The following is a 21,129-nucleotide window of genomic DNA, read 5'->3' as shown; positions in this document are numbered from 1 at the left end:
ACTGTACAGATTAGGACACCAAGGCATAGAGAATCTAAGTAACTTATCCAGGGTCACCCTGATATTAAATGGGAAATATGAGATTCAAACCTCACTGTCTGATTCCAAAGTATACGTTCTGTCAGATAATCATTTAGCTTGACATCTCAGCAAGAGTTTGCTTTTTTTTTCCTGTTTATGAGAAACAAAATTCTTTTAATTGAAGGATTTGAGGAAAGTTATAGGAGTTTTTTTCCCCTTTTTGCCCATACCTTTAAGACTTTTCTAAGGTTGAAGAAAATGAAAGAGTTTAAAAAAGATTTACTAGTCTCTTCTTCTTTCCAAGCTTTCATAGTTTAATGAATATAAAAATATATTAATGAGATTTAATATTTCCCTAAGGCCAATTAATTTTCTGCTAAATGAGTAGAGAAATTAATTTTTTATGCCTAGCATAACTTTGAAAAGCCATATAATTGGCCCATGCTTTTAATATTGCAGTTATAAATAGAATCAATTTGAATCCAGCTCAGTTTACTTCATCATTAACACCCCAACCTCCAGTTTCCATTACTTTGCTTCAACAGAAGAAAGCCTAATTCATCATTCACCAGAATCTGGTATTTTAGTTCAGTGTTCTGGAATAAAATATAAGCAGAAATCTAGAACAATTGAACCTATTGCCTTAGTATATGCATGAGGGCATAGTCTGGGTCTTTTTAAGCTTACCACTCTACCCTCAGTTTCTAGCACAGTACCTGGTATAGGCTTAGGTTCTCAGTAAATATTTTGGCCATCTATTTTAAAGATTATTCACGGGGCTTCCCTGGTGGTGCAGTGGTTAAGAATCTGCCTGCCAATGCAGGGGACACGGGTTTGAGCCCTGGTCTGGGAAGATCCCACATGCTGCAGAGCAACTAAGCCCGTGTGCTACAACTACTGAAGCCTGCGCCCCTGGAGCCCGTGCTCCTCAACAAGAGAAGCCACCGCAGTGAGAAGCCCACGCTCGCCTCAATTAGAGAAAGCCCGCTGGCAGCAATGAAGACCCAATGCAGCCAAAAATAAATAAATAAGTAAATAAAATTTTTTAAAAAAGATTATCACTAAAACATTTTATATTAAAGATGAGTAAACGTAGGCCTGAAAAGATTAGATGACTTTTCCAATAATAACCACATCAATAAGCACAAACATTGAGTGCTAACCATATGCTAGATGCTGTTCTAAGTGCTTTAGGTGCAGTATTTTACTTAATCCTCACTCTAAGTTTACATGTAAAGTCCTGGCAGAACGAGATATAGAATCTAAATCAGGAGAGCAAACCAATACTTACCCAATCTGATTTTTGCCACAGATCCAAATTGAAAGTGGTATTAAATATATATAATTTAAGTACCATATACACAGTAATATTTTAAAATATTGAGTTAAAATGTGACAGTTTCGGGCTTCCCTGGTGGCGCAGTGGTTGAGAGTCCGCCTGCCGATGCAGGGGACACGGGTTCGTGCCCCGGTCTGGGAAGATCCCACATGCCGCGGAGCGGCTGGGCCCGTGAGCCATGGCTGCTGAGCCTGCGTGTCTGGAGCCTGTGCTCCGCAACGGGAGAGGCCACAACAGTAAGAGACCCGCGTACCGCAAAAAAAAAAAAAAAAAGTGACAGTTTCTTATAATGAAATTGATTAAACTTTAATAATTTACTTATGGAAGAAATTGTATAACTTAAATTTCATACAGAGATGTATTTTAAAAAAAGAAAATACTGACAAGTTATGTTAGGTATAATCCCTTGTGAATGCCTGTACATCAGTGCTTCTCACCCATTTTTTATGTTATTGTCTCCCTAAGGAGGCTTTTTAGACATTTCTTTCCTAATCACTCCATCCCATGAAATTTTAATACCACAGACCTATATTGTATGTGTTTTATGTACTGTATGCATATCTGTGCTTTATACAGAAAAAGAGTAAATGTTTTGCCTCTCCTCACCAAGAACCAATTTTCTTGCCCCAGTTGAGATGTCTGATGCAGATGGATGATTCCATATATTACTTCCAATTCTATGGTAAATATTTCTCACATTTATTTTAGCCTGTGCCTCCCATATAATAATTAATCTGTATACATTTTATTTTAATAAGTTTTTCAGACTTGTTTCGCACTCATTGGAGAAAAGGGCGTGACATGGGATACCATTAAGCTGCAGATAAACATGTACACAGCACCAGTTTTACTTGGCGCCTTCCTGGGAATTTTAAATATTATTCTGATTCTTACTGTATTAAGGTAATTAGATAGAAATGATAAAACTACTCTTGTAGATTGTGAAATTAAGCATTATCATTGTTGGAGAATTATTATTTCTATGATGTCTTTATTTGGTTTTTGATGTCTAGTTGTGTTCATATTTTCTTATCAGCTAACGCATGTGGTACTGACAACTAAAATAATAGATGATGAATAAGAACAGATTACAAGATCTTTAAAGATTCAAGGTTTGGTCTTGGTCTACTAATGATAGATTTCTAAGTAGGGGAAATGGCATGAAAGCAACATTTTAAGTAGATTAATGATTAGGTTCAACCTTAGATACAAAAGTTACTCATAATGTGTATCTCTTATCTTTTATATATTAGAAAAAATTTTATAAAACTGCAGAAGTTTTGTTACTTTATATTTCTTTGGAGTGTTTTATCCAAGAGTCCAAAGTGTTTATAACTCATGTTAAAAATCATTGGAAAACTTCAAATACTGATTAAGGCAGCTCATGTGTGCTCTTGGATGAATTGAGGGTTTTTTCATTTTATATGATAATTAATAATAATTGTAACTTGTATTTTAAAAATTTTATCGGTTATATATCATAATAATTTCATTACTCAGAAGACAGTAAAAGAAACTATACCAGAATGTGAAAAAATAGAAAGCTAGTAATAAATTTAAACTATTATCTATTATACTAAGCCTTTCATGGATACAATATTTATGTTTTTCTTTTAAGAGAACATCGTGTGGATGACTCAGGACGACAGTGTAAAAATATTAATTTTGAAGAAGGTACTATTGACCTGTTTGACTAAATTACTATAATATTACAAAGTGTTTCTAATGATTCTGTCTCTTTGATATTCACTTGAATTTTGTCTCTGAGGACAGTACAATGGGTAATTGGGGAAGATCTTCAAAGTTGAAAGTTAGCAAAGTTGATTTTTTTTAAAGGCATGCCTATGTCAGTGACTTGGTGTGTACAATTGGTAAGGTTAAGACCATTGCTAAAAATCACTTCATCTTGTTTTCAAAAAGCCAATATCCTAAAATCCTTGAGATCTTTGGAATGATTTCAGTATTATTGCTACCAAATGTATCTTTCTGTTTCAAGTATTTCTTTATTCACTTAATCATGGGAATAAGTATGGTTTCTCTTTTGTATTTTTATTCTTTTGGTATACTCTACAAATACCCATTTTCATCCTTCATATCTTTCTCTGACTTATAAATAGGTACCCAGTCTTATAAGTAGGTATATTTTACTAAATAAACCATTAATTAAGTACTCCTAGTTATGTCCTCCTTGAGGATTGTCCCCCCATGCAAAAGAATGCAATTTAGTCCTTGTCCTCAAGGAGTTTATAAAGTTTTGGAAAAGACCCTGTTAATTTTACCAAGTTCTTTGATAGACATTTTATTTACTTTTTACAACAAAACTGGTGGAAGATAAAGTTAAAAGTAGTCGGGTGGAGAGCAGAGTGGTGAGGAGCTATAGCAAATTTTGAACAAAGGAGAAGTATGACGATAGATTGCAAGTGAGGCTAATCCAGATATGTAAAGGCCTGAACTACAGCAGTAACTGAGAATGGAGAAGGGATGAGATATGAGCTTTTGAAGAAAAAAAAAAAAAAGATTCTGACAGGTTGGATAGGGAATATTAAGGAATGGAGGGGGTTGTTGAAGATGTCTGCTGGGTTTTGATTCTAGATAATTGAAAGAATGAGAGAAGGAGAATTTAAGAAGGGACACTGGCTGAGAAGATAAGGTGATTTCAATTTGGTTTAAACCAAATATAATGCTACCCTAGAACAACTAAAAAATTCCAGAGGCATCTGTAATTCTGGCAGTAGAGATCAAAGCTAGAGATAGAAATTTGGGAATCATCTAGTGAAAAACACTACAGCAACAAAGAGAGAGTGAGAGAAAGGAGGAAAGGAAGGGGTAGATGAATCAAATGTGGCAAAATATTGTTGAATCTAGGGCATAGATGGATAAGGATGTGTTTGAAAGTTTTCAAAATAAAAAGAAAGAAAAAAAGAAACAATGAGTGGTGAGGAAGTGCCGGCAGTGGGTTTAAGCTACTGTTTTGAAAAGGTGTAAGATAGGATGCTAACTTACAGGACCTATCTCTCTACCTCTTTAAAGGTAAAGAGAATGAGCAAGTTAAAGAGGGTGAGGTTGAGGGGCTGAGAAAGGGAAGATGCACAAGAAATCTTTCATAAGTTGAAGGGGATAACCATGTAGATCCTTGCTTTATTGACTTTAATATGCTTAGAAAACACCTGGGAACCTTGTTAAAATGCAGAGTCTGTTTCAGTAGGCCTGGAGAGGAAGAATCTACATTTATAACAAGCTCCTTTGGGAACTGATGCTGCTGGTCTATGAACCACACTTTGAGTAGCAAAGACATACAGGTACATTGTCAGATGTGGTAGCCACTAGTCATATTTGGCTGTTTAAACTTAATTACATTTAAGAAATTCCTCATTCTCACTATCTCACTAGCTACATTTTTTTTTTTTTTTTTTTTGGCTGTGTGGCGTGGCTTGCAGGATCTTAGTTCCCTAACCAGGGATTGAACCCGGGCCACATCAGTGAAAGCACCGAGTCCTAGCCACCGGACCTCCAGGGAACTCCCACACTAACTACATGTCAAGTGCTTAGTTAATGGGTATATGTGACTAACAGCCAGCTGTACTGGACAGTAGAGAGAAAGAACATTTCCATCACATCAGAGTTCTATTGGACAACACTGCTCTAAAGCACAAATCGGAGTTTAAAAAGGAGAGATCTATTTTCTTTCATAAGATTTCTAGGTTCTTCAAAATAATTTTTATAAAACAAAGATCATTTTTAAATTTCAATAAATGTTTAGATAAAATATCAAGTTGTTCCTATTATTAAAGATGTTATCATGGGATAGGATTTAATTTCCAATTACAGTTTTTTAATCAATATGCAGTGTTTTCTTAAAATTCTTATAATTAGGATACCTAGTCAGTTCCCACAGTTTAGGATGCAACATTTCTGAGTCTCCCCACTAAAGCTAGCACTGGTTGGAGGCTGCAGAAAAGTAAACTCCAGTCTAACTTGGGGCAATGTTGATATTTGATTCAAAGGAGTAAAGACTGGCTTCTAGATGGTGACTGAGAATCAGGGAGGTCTATCCAAAATAATTTGAGGCCCACAGGGACCAGAGTCTACCCCAGAAAAGGAACTGGACAAAGGTGTGACTGCTTTTCTTTGTGTGAAAGGGAGGTCATAACCCTATGTCAAGTGTCCAAGGTGCTTAATTGCCCCCAAGTATAGCAGACTATTTTCAAATCTCACTTATTATTGGAGGAAGAACTCCTCCTCAGGAATCCTGAGATATAAAGTCAGGCACTATTATGACAAAATTATAGAAATTTATGTGTCTTAGGAAAATTACCCCCTGCCCCCACTTCTGCCACACATACACTTAAAGATAACATAAATACGTTCTTGTATTACTTACCTGGTTTACTCTGAATAAGTGGGTAAATTATAAAGTAGCATGATGGATGTGTATACATACATGTATCAATATATATGGCTTCACATTTCTCAATTACATCAGATATAACTTATATTGAGTGTGTTACTTAACTATATAGTTCAAGATAAGTGAACATCTTAACTCATTTGCCTTCCTAATTTATAAAACCACCATCAAATCTTGGTAGTTCTTTGCAAAACATATAAATGATAACGTAAGAACTTAAAAAAAATTGTGGTTAAAAAATAAGGATATTTACTAATAGTAATTCTACGTACTGTTGAAATTCAAAATATATATCCATTGAGGTGAATCATAGAACTGAGAACTTATTTAATAAACTATTTGAGGTCTTCATGAAATCCGTGTAACTTTAAAATTTAGGTAAGGTAGAAAAAAATCTGCAACTGAAATTTAAAGCAAATTTAGTATTTAGCATGAGATCATTTTATAGAATTCTATGGACATACATTTCTGTTTTTGATTGAGAGACGCCGAATAGAAAATCTGAGTATTTCCTGTAGGTAACAGAATTGAAGTGTATGTCCTGGGAAGAAAATTCACTTTAATTTTAAATGCCATTTAAAAGTTATTTCTGTTATGTAAATTGTTAATTTTTAAATTGCTTTGAAAGCCTAAAAAAATGATTTTAAATGTTTAGTCATTGAATTTGCTACGTATAATTTTACACTGTTTTAGTGTCATAAGAAAAATTAGTTGTGTAGGTAATATAATTTTTCTTCTGTTTACTACAGCAAGTACAGATGAAATTCAGGTCCCCCAAGGAAATATTGATCAAATTGCTGTTGTGGCCACCAATGTTCTGTTTTTTGTGATTCTGTTTATCTTTGCCCTTTTTGAAACGTAAGTTATTTTCTGTTTTCATCTAAATCTGATTGTGTAAATAACCTGTATTTCGTAATGCAATATTAATCAGGAATATAGATGTTCTCAAAATCCTTATGTAAGGCATATTTTTCTTATCATGATGTAAGAAGCATATATAAAGTTTTTGCCTTTAACTTGAATGTAGTTAATTCTCTGCCTGTAATCTTACTGCCTTATCTTCCTTCCTTATAAGGGAGTCTGGTTCACTAGTCTTTCTCCCTTTCTTCTGAGTTTTATAATAAATATGCTTATAAAACTTTGTGTATTAATTTAATTTACTTTAAGCTATATAGCTCCCTACATATGTATGTTGGGTTCAGTCTAGAAATTTTAACTCTGTTTAAGCCCTGATCCTGAAAAAACTTAGTATATTGCAGAATCTCTGCCTTGTGTAGGCTTTGTTGACCATTAGTTATCATATGGCTTATTTTGTTTTTTAATTGGAGTTTAGTTGCTTTACAGTATTGTGTTAGTTTTTGCTGTACAACGAAGTGAATCAGCTGTATGTATGCATACATCCCCTCCCTCTGGGGCGTCCCTCCCACTTCCCCCACGATCCCACCCACCTAGATCATCACAGAGCATTGAGCTGAGCTCCCTGTGCTATATACAGCAGGTTCCACTAGCTATCTGTTTTACACATGGTAGCATATATATGTCAATCCTAATCTCCCAATTCATCCCACCCTCTCCTTCCCCACTGTGTCCACATATCCGTTCTCTACATCTGCGTCTCAATTCCTGCCCTGAAGATACGTTCATCTGTACCATTTTTCTAGATTCCACATATATGCGTTAATATACTATATTTGTTTTTACCTTTCTGACTTACTTTACTCTGTATGACATACTCTGGGTCCAACCACATCTCTACAAATGACCCAATTTTTTATGGCTGAGTACTATTCCATTGTATATATGTACCACATCTTCTTTATCCTTTCATCTGTTGATGGACATTTAGGTTGTTTCCATGTCCTGGCTATTGTAAATAGTGCTGCAGTGAACACTGGGGTACATGTGTCTCTTTGAATTATGGTTTTCTCCAGATATATGCCCAGGAGTGGGACTGCAGTGTCATATGGTAGCTTTATTTTTAGTTTTTTAATGAACGTCCATACTGTTCTCCATAGTGGCTGTATCAATTTACATTCCCACCAGCAGTGCAAGAGGGTTCCCTTTTCTCCACACCCTCTCCAGCATTTATTATTTGTAGATTTTTTGATGATGGCCATTCTGACCAGTGTGAGGTGATACCTCATTGTAGTTTTGATATGCATTTCTCTAATGATTAGTGATGTTGAGCATCTTTTCAAGTGCCTCTTGGCCATCTGTATGTCTTCTTTGGAGAATGTCTATTTAGATCTTCTTCCCATTTTTTGATTTTTTTTTTTTTTTTTTTTTGATATTGAGCTGCATGAGCTGTTTGTATATTTTGGAGACTAATCCCTTGTTGGTCGTCACTTCGTTTGCAAATATTTTCTCCCATTCCGTGGGTTGTCTTTTCATTTTGTTTATGGTTTCCTTTGCTGTGCAAAACCTTTTAAATTTAATTAGGTCTCATTTGTTTATTTTTGTTTTTATTTTCATTACCCTAGGAGGTGGATCCAAAAAGATATTGCTGTGATTTATGTCAGAGAGTGTTCTATGTTTTCCTCTAAGAATTTTATAGTGTCTGGTCTTATATTTAGGTTTTTAATCCATTTTGAGTTTATTTTTGTGTATAGTGTCAGAGAATGTTCTAATTTTGTTCTTTTACTTGTAGAGATCCCGTTTACCCAGCACCACTTATTGAAGAGACTGTCTTTGCACCCTTGTATATTCTTGCCTCATTTGTCATAGATTAGGTGACCATAGGTGTGTGGGTTTATCTCTGGGCTTTCTATCCTGTTCCATTGATCTATTTTTCTCTTTTTGTGCCAGTACCATACTGTCTTGATTACTGTAGCTTTGTAGTATAGTCTGAAGTCAGGGAGCCTGATTCCTCTAGCTCCATTTTTCTTTCTCAAGATTGCTTTGGCTATTCGGGGTCTTTTATGTTTCCATATAAATTGTAAAATTTTTTGTTCTAATTCTGTGAAAAATGCCATTGGTAATTTGATAGGGAATGTGTTGAATCTGTAGATTGCTTTGGGTAGTATAGTCATTTTTACAGGGTTGATTCTTCACATCCAAGAACATGGTATATCTCTCCATCTGTTGTGTCATCTTTGATTTCTTTCATCAGTGTTTTATAGTTTTCTGAGTACAGGTCTTTTGCCTCCTTAGGTAGGTTGATTCCTCGGTATCTTATTCTTTTTTGTTGCAATGGTAAATGAGATTGTTTCCTTAATTTCTCTTTCTGATTTTTCGTTCTTACTGTATAGGAATGTAAGAGATTTCTCTGCTTTAATTTTTATCCTGCAACTTTACCAAATTCATTGATTAGCTCTAGTAGTTTTCTGGTGGAATCTTTAGGATTACCTATGTATAGTATCATGTCATCTGCAAACGGTGACAGTTTTACTTCTTTTCCAATTTGTATTGCTTTTATTTCTTTTTGTTCTCTGATTGCCGTGGCTAGAACTTCCAAAACTATGATGAATATTAGTGGTGAGAGTGGACATCCTTGTCTTGTTCCTGATCTTAGAGGAAATGCTTTGTTTTTCACCATTGAGAATGATGTTTGCTGTGGGTTTGTCATATATGGCCTTTATTATGTTGAGGTAGGTTCCCTCTATGCCCACTTTCTGGAGAGTTTTTATCATAAATGGGTGTTGAATTTCGTCAAAAGCTTTTTCTGCATCTATTGAGATATGATCATATGGTTTTTATTCTTTAATTTGTTAATATGGTGTATCACATTGATTGATTTCATATATTGAAGAATCCTTGCATCCCTGGGATAAATCCCACTTGATCATGGTGTGTGATCCTTTTAATGTGTTGTTGGTTTCTGTTTGCTAGAATTTTGTTTAGGATTTTTGCGTCTATGTTCATCAGTGATATTGGTCTGTAATTTCCTTTTTTGGTGTTATCTTTGTCTGGTTTCAGTATCAGGGTGATTGTGGCCTTGTAGAACGAGTTTGGGAGTGTTCCTTCCTCTGCAATGTTTTGGAAGAGTTTGAGAAGGATAGGTGTTAGCTCTTCTCTAAATGTTTGATAGAATTTGCCTGTGAAGCCATCTGGTTCTGGACTTTTATTTGCTGCAAGCTTTATAATTACAGTTTGAATTTCATTACTTGCGATTCATCTGTTTATATTTTTTAATTCTTCTTGAATCAGTCTTGGAATGTTGTACCTTTCTATAAATTTGTCCATTTCTTCCAGGTTGTCCATTTTATTGGCATATAGTTGCTTGAAGTAGTCTCTTCTGAGCCATTGTATTTCTGCGGTATCAGTTGTAATTTCTCCTTTTTCATTTCTAATGTTACTGATTTGAATACTCTCCCTTTTTTCTTGCAGAGTCTGGCTAAAGGTTTATCAATTTTGTTTCTGTTCTCAAAGAACCAACTTTTAGTTTTATTGATCTTTGCTATTGTTTTCTTCATTTCTATTTCATTTATTTCTATTCTGATCTTTATGATTTCTTTCTTTCTACTAACTTTGGTGTTTTTTGTTCTTCTTTCTCTAATTGCTTTAGGTGTAAGTTTAGATTGTGTATTTGAGATATTTCTTGTTTCCTGAGGTGAGATTGAATTACTATAAACTTCCCTCTTAGAACTGCATTTGCTGCATCCCATGAGTTTTGGGTTGTCATGTTTTCATTGTCATTTGTTTCTATGTATTTTTTAAAATTTCCTCTTTGATTTCTTCAGTGATCTCTTGGTCATTTAGTAGTGTATTGTTTACCCTCCATGTGTTTGTGTTTTTTACAGTTTTTTTCCTGTAATTGATTTCTAATCACATAGCGTTGTGGTTGGAAAAGATGCTTGATATGATTTCAGTTTTCTTAAATTTTCCGAGGCTTGATTTGTGATCCAAGATGTGATCTATCCTGGAGAATGTTCCATGTGCACTTGAGAAGAAAGTGTATTCTGCCGCTTTCGGGTGGACTGTCCTATAAATACCAATTAAATCTATCTGGTCTGTTGTGTCATTTAAAGCTTGTATTTCCTTATTTATTTTCTGTCTGGATGATCTGTCTATTGGTGTAAGTGGGGTGTTAAAGTCCCCCACTATTATTGTGTTACTGTCGATTTCCCCTTTTATGGCTGTTAGCATTTGCCTTATGTATTGAGGTGCTCCTATGCTGGGTGCATAAATATTTTTAATTGTTATATCCTCTTCTTGGATTGATCCATTGATCGTTATGTAGTGTCCTTCCTTATCTCTTTTAACAGTCTTTATTTTAAAGTCTATTTTATCTGATATGAGTATTGCTACTCCAGCTTTCTTTTGATTTCCATTTGCATGGCACATCTTTTTCTATCTCCTCACTTTCAGTCTGTATGTGTCCCTAGGTCTGAAGTGGGTCTCCTCTTTTTTATTATTTTAATTAATTAATTAATTTTTGGCTGCGTTGGGTCTTTGTTGCTGCGCGTGGGCTTTCTCTAGTTGTGGCGAGCGAGGGCTATTCTTCATTTTGGTGTGTGGGCTTCTCATTGCAGTGGCTTCTCTTGTTGTGGAGCATGGGCTCTAGGCACATGGGCCTCAGTAGTTGTGGCATGCGGGCTCAGTAGTTGTGACTTGCGGGCTTTAGAGTGCAGGCTCAGTAGTTGTGGGTCACGGGCTTAGTTGCTTAGCAATATGTGGGATCTTCCCAGACCAGGGATCGAACCCCTGTCCCCTGTGTTGGCAGGCAGATTCTTAACCATTGTGCCACCAGGAAAATCCCTGAAGTGGGCCTCTTGTAGACAGCTTATATATGGGTCTTGTTTTTGTATCCATTCAGCCAGTCTTTGTCTTTTGGTTGGAGCATTTAATCCATTTACATTCAAGGTAATTATCGATATCTATGCTCCTATTACCATTTTCTTAATTGTTTTGGGTTTGTTTTTGTGGGTCTTTTTCTCCCCTTGTGTTTCCCTCCTAGAGAAGTTTCTTTAGAATTTGTTGTAGAGCTGGTTTGGTGGTGTTGAATTCTCTTAGCTTTTGCTTGTCTGTAAAGCTTTTTATTTCTCTGTTGAATCTGGATGAGATCCTTGCTGGGTAGAGTAATCTTGGTTGTAAGTTTTTCCCTTTCATCAGTCTAAATATATCCTGCCACTCCCTTCTGTCCTGCAGCACCCTACTTATATATGTTGTGTTCAGTCTAGAAATTTTAACTCTGTTTAAGCTCTGATCCTGAAGAAAGCTAGTATATTACAAAATCTCTGCCTCATGTAGGCTTTGTTGACTGTTAGTTACCATATGACTTTTAAAAATATATATTTATTTATTTTTAAAAATATTTATTTATTTATTTATTTATTTATTTTGGTCGTACTGGGTCTTAGTTGCAGCATGTGGGATCTTTTTAGATGCAGCATGCGGACTTCTTAGTTGCAACATGTGCACTCTTAGTTGCAGCATGAGAACTCTTAAAAGTTGCAGCATACATGCGGGATCTAGTTCCCTAACCAGGGATTGAACCCGGGCCCCCTGCGTTGGGTATGCAGAGTTCTACCCACTGGACCACCAGGGACGTCGCTTGTAATATGGCTTTTTAATTTTTAAAATACCTTTCCATTATTAAAATAGTATATTCTTGTAAATATTCCAAACACTACAACTGTATTTCCACATCCACTTCTTTCCCTGGAGGTAACCACTGCTAATACTTCAGTGTGTGTTGTTTTGAAACATTTTTTTCTATACAGCTGTAAGTATTAAGGGGTGTGTGTGTGTTTGTGTGTATGTGTATGTGTATGTGTCTTTAAACCAACAAGAATATGTGATATTATCATTTGACAACTTGTTTTTTTCACTTTTTGATATATTGTAACATTTTTATGCCAGTACATTTTATGCCAGATATACTTGATTTTTTTTTTTTAATTATTGAGATACATGGAATTTTTAGCTCATCTGATTTGGGGGGTATTTATTTTATTATGGTAAATATACATAACATAAACTTACTATTTTAACTTCTTTTTTCAATTTAAAGGATATAATTTATTCTCTTGTATATTTATTTCCCATTTTTGAACCATGTTATTGGACATGTATTAAACTTGTAGTCTGCTATGATTCTTAGAGCTTTTCTGCCATATTTTCTTTTGTTTTTATTGAGGCCAGATTTGTATATAATAATGTATTTGTTTCAGGTGTACCATTTTAATTACTTTTAATTGCACAATTCAGTGGCATTAAATACATTCACAGTGTTGTGCAACCATTACCACCACCCGTTTCCAGAACCTTTTTATCATCCCAAACAGAAGTGCTACACCCATTTATCACTAAGTCCCATTCCCCCTCACCCAGCCCCTGGTTTCCTCTATTCGCCTTTCTTTCTTTATGAATTTGCCTATTTTAGGTACTTCATATGAGTGGAATCATGCATCTTTTGTCATTTTTTGTCTTGTATGTTTCACTTGGCATGATGTTTTCAAGGTTCATCCATGTTGTAGCATGTGTCAGAATTTTATACCTTTTTATGGCTGAATAATATTCCACTGTTATTTATATACCAATTTTGTTTATCCATTCATCCGTCAGTGGAAATGTGGGTTATTTCCATCTTTTGGCTATTGTAAATAATGCTACTATGAACATTAGTGTACAAGTATCTGAGTCCCTGCTTTCAGTTCTTTTGGGTATATACCAGGAAGTGGATCATATGATAATTCTATGTTTCACTTATTGAGAAATGAGTGAACTATCTTCCAAAGCAGCTCATCTGATTTTAAAATTAAAGATGGTGATTTTTTTTAAAAGAATGAATATTTTGAATATTTTGAAATTCCTTTTTTAGCCAGTTAACAGAAGGAGACAGAAAGTAGGAAAAGAAGCTTGGCAAGGAAGGAGACAGATAGTCATATAAAGGAAGAGCAGCATTCGGAGGTAGGGAGAAAAATATGTACATTCAAAGATAGGTATGAAAGAGACAGAGGAAGAGAAAAATAAATCCCAGAAGTTTCTAATAACTTAATCATAGTAAGTTAATAACTTAATCATAGTAACATTATTTCATTGAAAAGAGACCAGTTTAAATCAAGACACAACCATGATTTTTAATTATATTAGAATGGTAGGAATTATGGTTGGTTTGTTTCCTTTTCCTGTTTTTCAAACTTTTTGCAGTGTTGGACATGTTACTTATATAATTACAGTAAATATTAAAAAATAAAAATGCAAACAGCCAAACTTAGTAGCTTGTGCATGTTACAACAAAATGTACTTAAAATGTCTTAAAATTTCTGTTTCTGTAGATCTGGTGTCATTGTTAAAAGGGATGCAGATTCTTGAATGTGTTGGTATCATTATTAAATCTTACTATTTCAACTTTAAATAACAATGCCTATGATTGAAATAAAAGAAGAATAATTTCTTTTTTATTTTTCTTAGCATTGTTACTCCATTAACAATGGATATGTATGCCTGGACCAGAGAACAAGCTGTGTTATATGATGGCATAATACTTGCTGCTCTTGGAGTTGAGGCAGTTATTATTTTCATGGGGATAAAATTACTTTCCAAAAAGTAGGTTATTTGTCTTTGGTTTTATTTCAAGTCTTTTTTTTTTTAAAGTGAAACATGAAACAGAGCTAATGATGTAAATGAATATATTAGTAAAGTAATATAAAGCTTTTCTGTCATTATGCATGAGTTTTAGTCCTTGAATGTTTGCAAACAGATTTAAAATTTATTAAGGGAGCATATTTCTGTACCATATAGTATATTCTTTGGTAAAGCAAGATATTTTACAAAGTGAATAATTGTCTTTTAATGTATCTTTTGTATATTATGTTTTATTTAAAGTATTTCTATAAGCGTATTTCATAAAACATTGTTCTGCTGTGAAAGATTAATGTTAAGTGTGGAAAATTCTGGTTAAAATCACCAAACTTCTTTACTCTAAAACTTCTCAATCTTCAGTATATATACTATATCACCTTCATGACAAGAGTACGTAGCATTTCGCAAAGTTTTTTGTAACTTTGATCACAGAACACTTTTTTAAAGAAGCATTTTGTAAAAGTATAACTGTAAAGAGCACACTAAAAAAAATACTTGTATAAAATTAAGTTCATTCATATAGTCTGGAGTGGAACATTAGTTGATAAATTTAGACAGTTCTAATGATTTAATTATTCCTAAAATACTTTAACAATACTTTAGAACTTTAATAAAGTTCTAAAATCAATTAACAAATATTGAGTCAGTGCGTAGGGTTAGGTGTTACGGGGAATACTACGAAGATTCCTATCCTTATAGAGCCAAGTAGAGTGGCCAAGATATAGACATAGACATAGATTCATATTCAAAGTTAAATAATAGTACATGCATTACATCTTGGTACAGAAGTAGAGTGGTCCTGCTGATAGGCATTCTTACAGATGATCCAATTTCATGTCCTTCAAAGAGCTTGTATTCTACTGGGGGGAAAGCTAATAAACACAAATGTGAAATCAGGTCATGGGAAGTACTATGAAGAATAGAGCAGAGGAAGAGAATAAAAAGTGGCAAGGCAGGGTTGGGAGAGAGGGGAAGTGTTGTTTTGATTGACTGCTCATGGAGGGCAGCTCAAACGGAAGTTACATCCAAGCAGAGACCTCAGTGAAGTCAGAGAACAGCCATGCAGTGGCCTGGAACTCTCTTGCCCCAGAAGACTGTGCTTCGTACGTTTAAGGAACAAGCAGAAAGGCCGTTTTGGCCAGAGAAGAATGAGAGAAATGGCAAATGGGAGAAGATCAGGTTGGAAAGATGTGAAGCCTTGTAGGTATTCTGAGGGTAATGGGAGGTGTTGGGTTTGTTTGTTTTGTTTTAAGAATCTTTGATCTTGTTTGCATATTTTATTTTAAAAATTAATTTATTAATTAATCCATTCATTCTTGGCTGCGTTGGGTCCTCGTCACTGCATGCAGGCTCTCTCCAGTTGCAGCGAGTGGGGGCCACTCCTTGCCACGGTGTGTAGTCCTCTCATTGCAGTGGCCTCTCCCGTTGCGGAGCAAGGGCTCCAGGCGCATGGGCTTCAGTAGTTGTGGCACGCAGGCTCAGCAGTTGTGGCACGCAGGCTCAGCAGTTGTGGCTCGCGGGTTCAGCTGCTCCACATCATGTGGGATCCTCCTGGACCAGGGATTGAACCTGCGTCCCCTGCATTGGCAGGCGGATTCCCAACCACTGCGCCACCAGGGAAGTCCCTGTATATTTCATTGTTTGTTATGGAAAATTTCAAACATATACAAAGGTACAGAGAGAATCATGTACTGAATGTTTAATATCTATTGCCTAGCTTCAACAATTATAACCTTGGACAATCTTGATTCATCTATACCGCCACCTACTCCACACTGCCTATCCCCTACATCTGGATTATTTTGAAGCTGATGTTAGACATCATTTCATGTCTTCCATAAATATTTCAGTATGTATCTCTAAAAGTTAATGATGACAGCATTTATCACATCTAAAAAAATTAACAGTGATTTCTAAATATCATCAGATATCCAGGGAGTATTCAAATTTTCTCCACTGTCTCAAATTTTTAAAAAAATTTGTTTTGTTTTATATTGTTTTATTTCACAGCTTACTCACTTGACTCAGGCTCTTACGTTTCTTAAGTCTCTTTTAATCTATAAGTTTCTTTACCATCTCTTCCATCTCTCTCTTTTTCTCCCTTACAAATTGAAGCAACCAAGATGTTTGCCCTATAGTTTCCCACATTTTGGATCTTGTTGAATAAATCCCTGTGGTGTCTTTGTTTGTTTTTTAATATTTTCCTGTGTTTACTATATTTCTTGAAAATTGGTACTTAGATCTAGAAGCTTGATGAGACTTGAGTTCAGTTTTTTGGCAAGAATGTTTTATAGGTGGTGGTATGTGCTTACATCAGGAGAAATGTAAAGTTTTGTTTATCTCTTTTTACGATGTAAGTGGCCATTGACCATTCCTTAGATCCATTAATTTATTAATAGATCAGTGCAAAATGCTGGTATTTTAATTCTATCATTCCTTTATTTATTTGCTGGAACACTTTCTATAAAGAGAACTTTTCCATCACTACCTATTTGGTTATCCATAGGTACAGTTTTTGTAGGAGAGACAGGGTGATCCTTTTCTTTTATTAACTGATTTTTAAAATACTGAGTGGGTTCCCTAACATCCTCTAAAAATGACCAAGAGTATTTTATTTTAATATAGTATGAATTTATAAATAACATTTTGATGTGTTTCAAGCCATTGTCATTACTGTTCTTTTTGTCATTACTGTTCACATTGTCATATTCTTAGCCAGCTTCCTCAAATTGGCTCTGAGGCCTTTTTTTTGGTGGGGGGCCACGCCGTGAGGTCTGCAGGATCTTAGTTCCCCGACCAGGGATTGAACCCGTGCCCCCTACAGTAGAAGCTCACAGCCCTAACCACTGGACCTCCAGGGAATTCCCTCTGAGTCCTTATAATCATAACCTAGTAGTCACTGGTAATTTCTGTTCTTCCTGTTATGATAAGATGTCCAGGCTCATCTTATATATTTTCTGTCCCAGACCTGATATCAGCCAGTTTTCAGAGGAGTCCTGGTTCCTTTTAGTGGGAAATTATATTTTGCATTTGTTTTAATTAGTATATCACTAAAAGTATCAAGATATTATTTTATTTATAGTCTTAAAAATTCTAAAAGTAAGGAAGCTATGTTATAATACAATGTTTCATTTTTTAATTACAGTTTCTCTCCTTTAACAGGGTTGGCGAGCGTGCTATTCTGCTGGGAGGACTCATTGTTATATGGGTTGGCTTCTTTATCTTGTTACCCTGGGGACATCAGTTTCCCAAAATACAGTGGGAAGGTATAGCTATACATAATTCTATAATGTTAGCCCCTGTTATTCATTTAAATTAACAAGTAATACACTGTACTGATTTTGTTCTTACAGATTTACATAATAATTCAATCCCTAATACCACATTTGGAGAAATAATTATTACTCTTTGGAAGATTCCAAGAGAAGATCACAATGAAGGACCAACTGGTTGCCCAGTTGAACAAGCCTGGTGCCTCTACACCCCCATGATCCATCTGGCCCAGTTCCTCACATCAGCTGTGCTAATTGGAATAGGCTATCCATCCTGCAATGTTATGTCATATACATTATATTCAAAAATTCTGGGGCCAAAACCTCAGGTGAGTCAGCTAGCATGACACTGCAATTGCGTGAGGTATACTTGTAAGCACTCACATTTTTTGTGACCATTCTGTATTTGTTTGTTTTGTTTGTGGCTGTGTTGGGTCTTTGTTGCGTGGGCTTTCTCTGGTTGCTGAGAGCGGAGGCTACTCTTGGTTGTGGTATGCAGGCTTCTCACTGGGTGGCTTCTCCTGTTGTGGAGCACGGGATCTAGGCACGTGGGCTCAGTAGTTGTGGCTCACAGGCTTTAGAGCGCAGGCTCAGTAGTTGCAGCGTATGGGCTTAGTTGCTCCGTGGCACGTGGGATCTTCCGGGACCAGGGCTCGAACCCGTGTCCCCTGCATTGGCAGGCAGATTCTTAACCACTGTGCTACCAGGGAAGTCCCTGTAATCTGCTTTTTTAAAGAAATATAACAATACGCTGTAAATATTCTCCCATGACATTTAATTTTCTTTTAGGGAATTATTTTTAATGGAGACATATTCCATCTTATGTATGTACCATCATTTATTTAGTCATTTTCCTATTATTATATATTTAGCTTATTTCCAGGTTTTACTTCTGACTTTTCTTTTTAGTAGCAGTTATTTAAATGGCAACAAAATGAAAATAGTATCTTGTTCTTTATAAAAATTAAATTGATAGTTTTACATTTTCAAGGTAGAAATTAATGTTTATTGAAATAAAGCAAAGAAAAAAATTTTAACATCAGTGTATTAAAGCTATAAATAATAGGTAAAACATTTTGGTAATTTCTGGGTTTTTTAATCTATAAAGTTATATTTTCACATTTTCAAAATCAAGAATAAAAGCATATTAATTACAAAAACAATACATGATGGTTGTAACAAAATTCAAGTAATTTGAAATGTATATAGCAGAAAAGGAAGGCTCTCTTTACCTCCATCACACTAAAGTCAACCACTGTTTACTTCATTTGTACACGTCACGATATTTTTTATGCCTTTTCAAACATATCCACCCTCATGCCTTTTTAAAAAAAGATAAAATGAATTATATCTCATGTATATAAACCTTTTTTACATCTTGGATTTTTTTTCCCCTTAATATACCATGGCCTTCTTTCCATGTCAATGTGTATAGAGATGTTATTCTTGTTATAAGATCTTATTCTGTATAAGACCATATTCTTTTAAGCAACTGTTTAGCATTCCATTTATTAAATGTACCATAGTTTATTTACTTAATCCACGCTTGACAGGTTATTTACAATTGGAGGATATTAAAAGTAATGCTGCATTGCACATTCTTGGGTATATTGTATGGGCTATAGTTTTGGATACAGTAGTCGGAGCAGTGACATTGTGGTATAGTGGAAATTAATACAGTGGAGTCAGCCAAACAGGGCTTCATATCTCTTGGATAAGTTACTTGAATTTTCTGAGCTTTAGCTTCCACATTTGTTAAGTGGGGATAATACCAGTCATAGAAATTTGTGAACGTTGGAAACAATATATGTAGAGCACCTGACACAGTGTCTGGAAAATAGCAAGTACAGAATAAATGGTAGCCTTAAAAAGTAAATTTATGAATCATTTCAGCAGACAGTGTTCGTTCTTTTACACTTTTATTTTCCTAAACAGTATATCAAATAAGTTTATTGCTCATTATTTGCTGTATTTATAGAGAGGTACTTTAATTTAAAAATAACGGAGGAAGTGATTCTCGTGTTTGTCATAGTTTGGTAATATTAGCATCATCCTTGCTTTTAAAATAACTACACCTGAGTATCAGTTTGCTTCTCCCCCAACAGGGTATGTACATGGGCTGGTTAACAGCGTCTGGAAGTGCAGCACGGATTCTTGGACCTGTCTTCATCAGTCAAGTGTACGCTGCCTGGGGTCCACGATGGGCTTTCAGCCTTGTGTGTGGAATCGTGGTGCTCACCATCACACTCCTGGGTGTGGTTTACAGAAGACTCATTGCTTTTTCTGTAAGGCATGGAAGGGTTCAAGAATAACCTAGCTAAGACTGCGGTGGAAAGTACTTGCTGTGTGGAACTTTCTCTTTTAAGGCTCTGCTAGATGATTGCTAAGAGTCAGTTTCCTAAAGTCAGGTTGTAGATATTGCATATGTTGAATAACAAGAACATATATTGAATAAAATAGGGAATTCTGTGTGTAATTATGAATAGCAAGATAATATAAAAATTCTGGATCATAGTTTCCTTATCTCAAAAAAGAAATAGTCTTCATATGACATTTTTTGGGGGGTGGCATAAAGTCATGAGTGAATAGACAGTGGTCTATAAATGTGAAGTTATACTCTTAAGTCAAACTGCAGAGGCGTCATTAAAATAACAAGAGAATATGCAGTGAAATCATAAGGAGAGTTCTGTATGAATTACCTGTAATAGAATGAAATTATAGAAATCTTTTACCTAATAGAGGTACTTTTATTCACAGCTATCTCCTTTTTATTTATTAAAAAATGCATTTTCTGTTATTATAAAGTTTTCCTTATGAAGTAAAATCATGACTTAAATTTTATACTTACCATGCCTGCCATCCTCCCTTAGCTTCTATAAGTCATGATTTTTAATACTACACTTTCCATCTTATTTTAGTTCAGGATCTTACTAATTAACCCCTAAGTTAATGGATGTGTATGAATAATGCTCATATTTGAGCAATAAAGAGGATTAAGAGATTAAGATGGATTTTGCTACCTGTAGTACAGATAACTACTTTTTTCTTTCAAGTCCTAATAAATAATTCACTTTAGAAACATAAGCCAGATATGTGTTATTGTATACATATACTGAACAGCAAACTGTTAAAATTATTGGCATTTTCTAATTCCCTTAAATTCTAGAGAAAAACTATTACCTTATTTATTTTTTCTCTCTCAGTAGTGGTAGGGAAGACCCAACGGTTTTCAATCTGTGTCTGCATAGCTACTCAGAACTGCAGAATTTTAAATTTGGATAAGCCCGACAGCCCCAATATAGGCAGGCTAATAAATCTGAGGTAAAATAGCTGTAATCTAACAGTTTACCGAGTTTACTAGAAATTGGCTAAATCACATCATGTACACTTTACTACCTCACATAAGTTGAATGCTGCTAAAAGGGACTAGTACAGAACTATCTATATGGATAATCAGTATTATCCAAAAATGCAAAAATATTTCTAAATACTTTTCCAAATGTTTCCTACTCTAAGTTATAAATATTTCAAATCTAAGAGTAAACACTATAATTTGCACTTTA

At 35.0% G+C, this 21,129-nt stretch overlaps 1 protein-coding gene across 6 annotated transcripts in view; it reads left to right on the top strand.

Annotated features, from left to right (window-relative positions):
* The window catches only part of MFSD8 (major facilitator superfamily domain containing 8), a 41,886-nt gene extending 20,757 nt beyond the window's left edge, over window positions 1–21,129 (top strand). For 3 of the 6 annotated variants that reach the window (XM_004265124.4, XM_049709473.1, XM_049709472.1), the window contains 7 exons: window positions 2,119–2,263; window positions 2,979–3,034; window positions 6,518–6,626; window positions 14,124–14,258; window positions 17,457–17,560; window positions 17,648–17,895; window positions 19,672–21,129. In XM_004265124.4, coding sequence (XP_004265172.2) covers window positions 2,119–2,263; window positions 2,979–3,034; window positions 6,518–6,626; window positions 14,124–14,258; window positions 17,457–17,560; window positions 17,648–17,895; window positions 19,672–19,878 — 1,004 coding nt within the window. In that variant the 3' untranslated portion in view covers window positions 19,879–21,129. Of the gene's footprint in view, window positions 1–1,936; window positions 2,043–2,118; window positions 2,264–2,978; window positions 3,035–6,517; window positions 6,627–14,123; window positions 14,259–15,324; window positions 15,495–17,456; window positions 17,561–17,647; window positions 17,896–19,671 lie in introns of those variants that run through there. The other 3 variants (XM_033419405.2, XM_049709471.1, XM_049709470.1) reach the window with 3 other exon arrangements.

The sequence above is a fragment of the Orcinus orca genome, chromosome 4 (genome assembly GCF_937001465.1).
Source record: "Orcinus orca chromosome 4, mOrcOrc1.1, whole genome shotgun sequence".
NCBI classification, from domain to species: domain Eukaryota; kingdom Metazoa; phylum Chordata; class Mammalia; order Artiodactyla; family Delphinidae; genus Orcinus; species Orcinus orca.
Note: the sequence above shows the minus strand (reverse complement) of the source record. Positions and strands in the feature narration are given on the sequence as shown.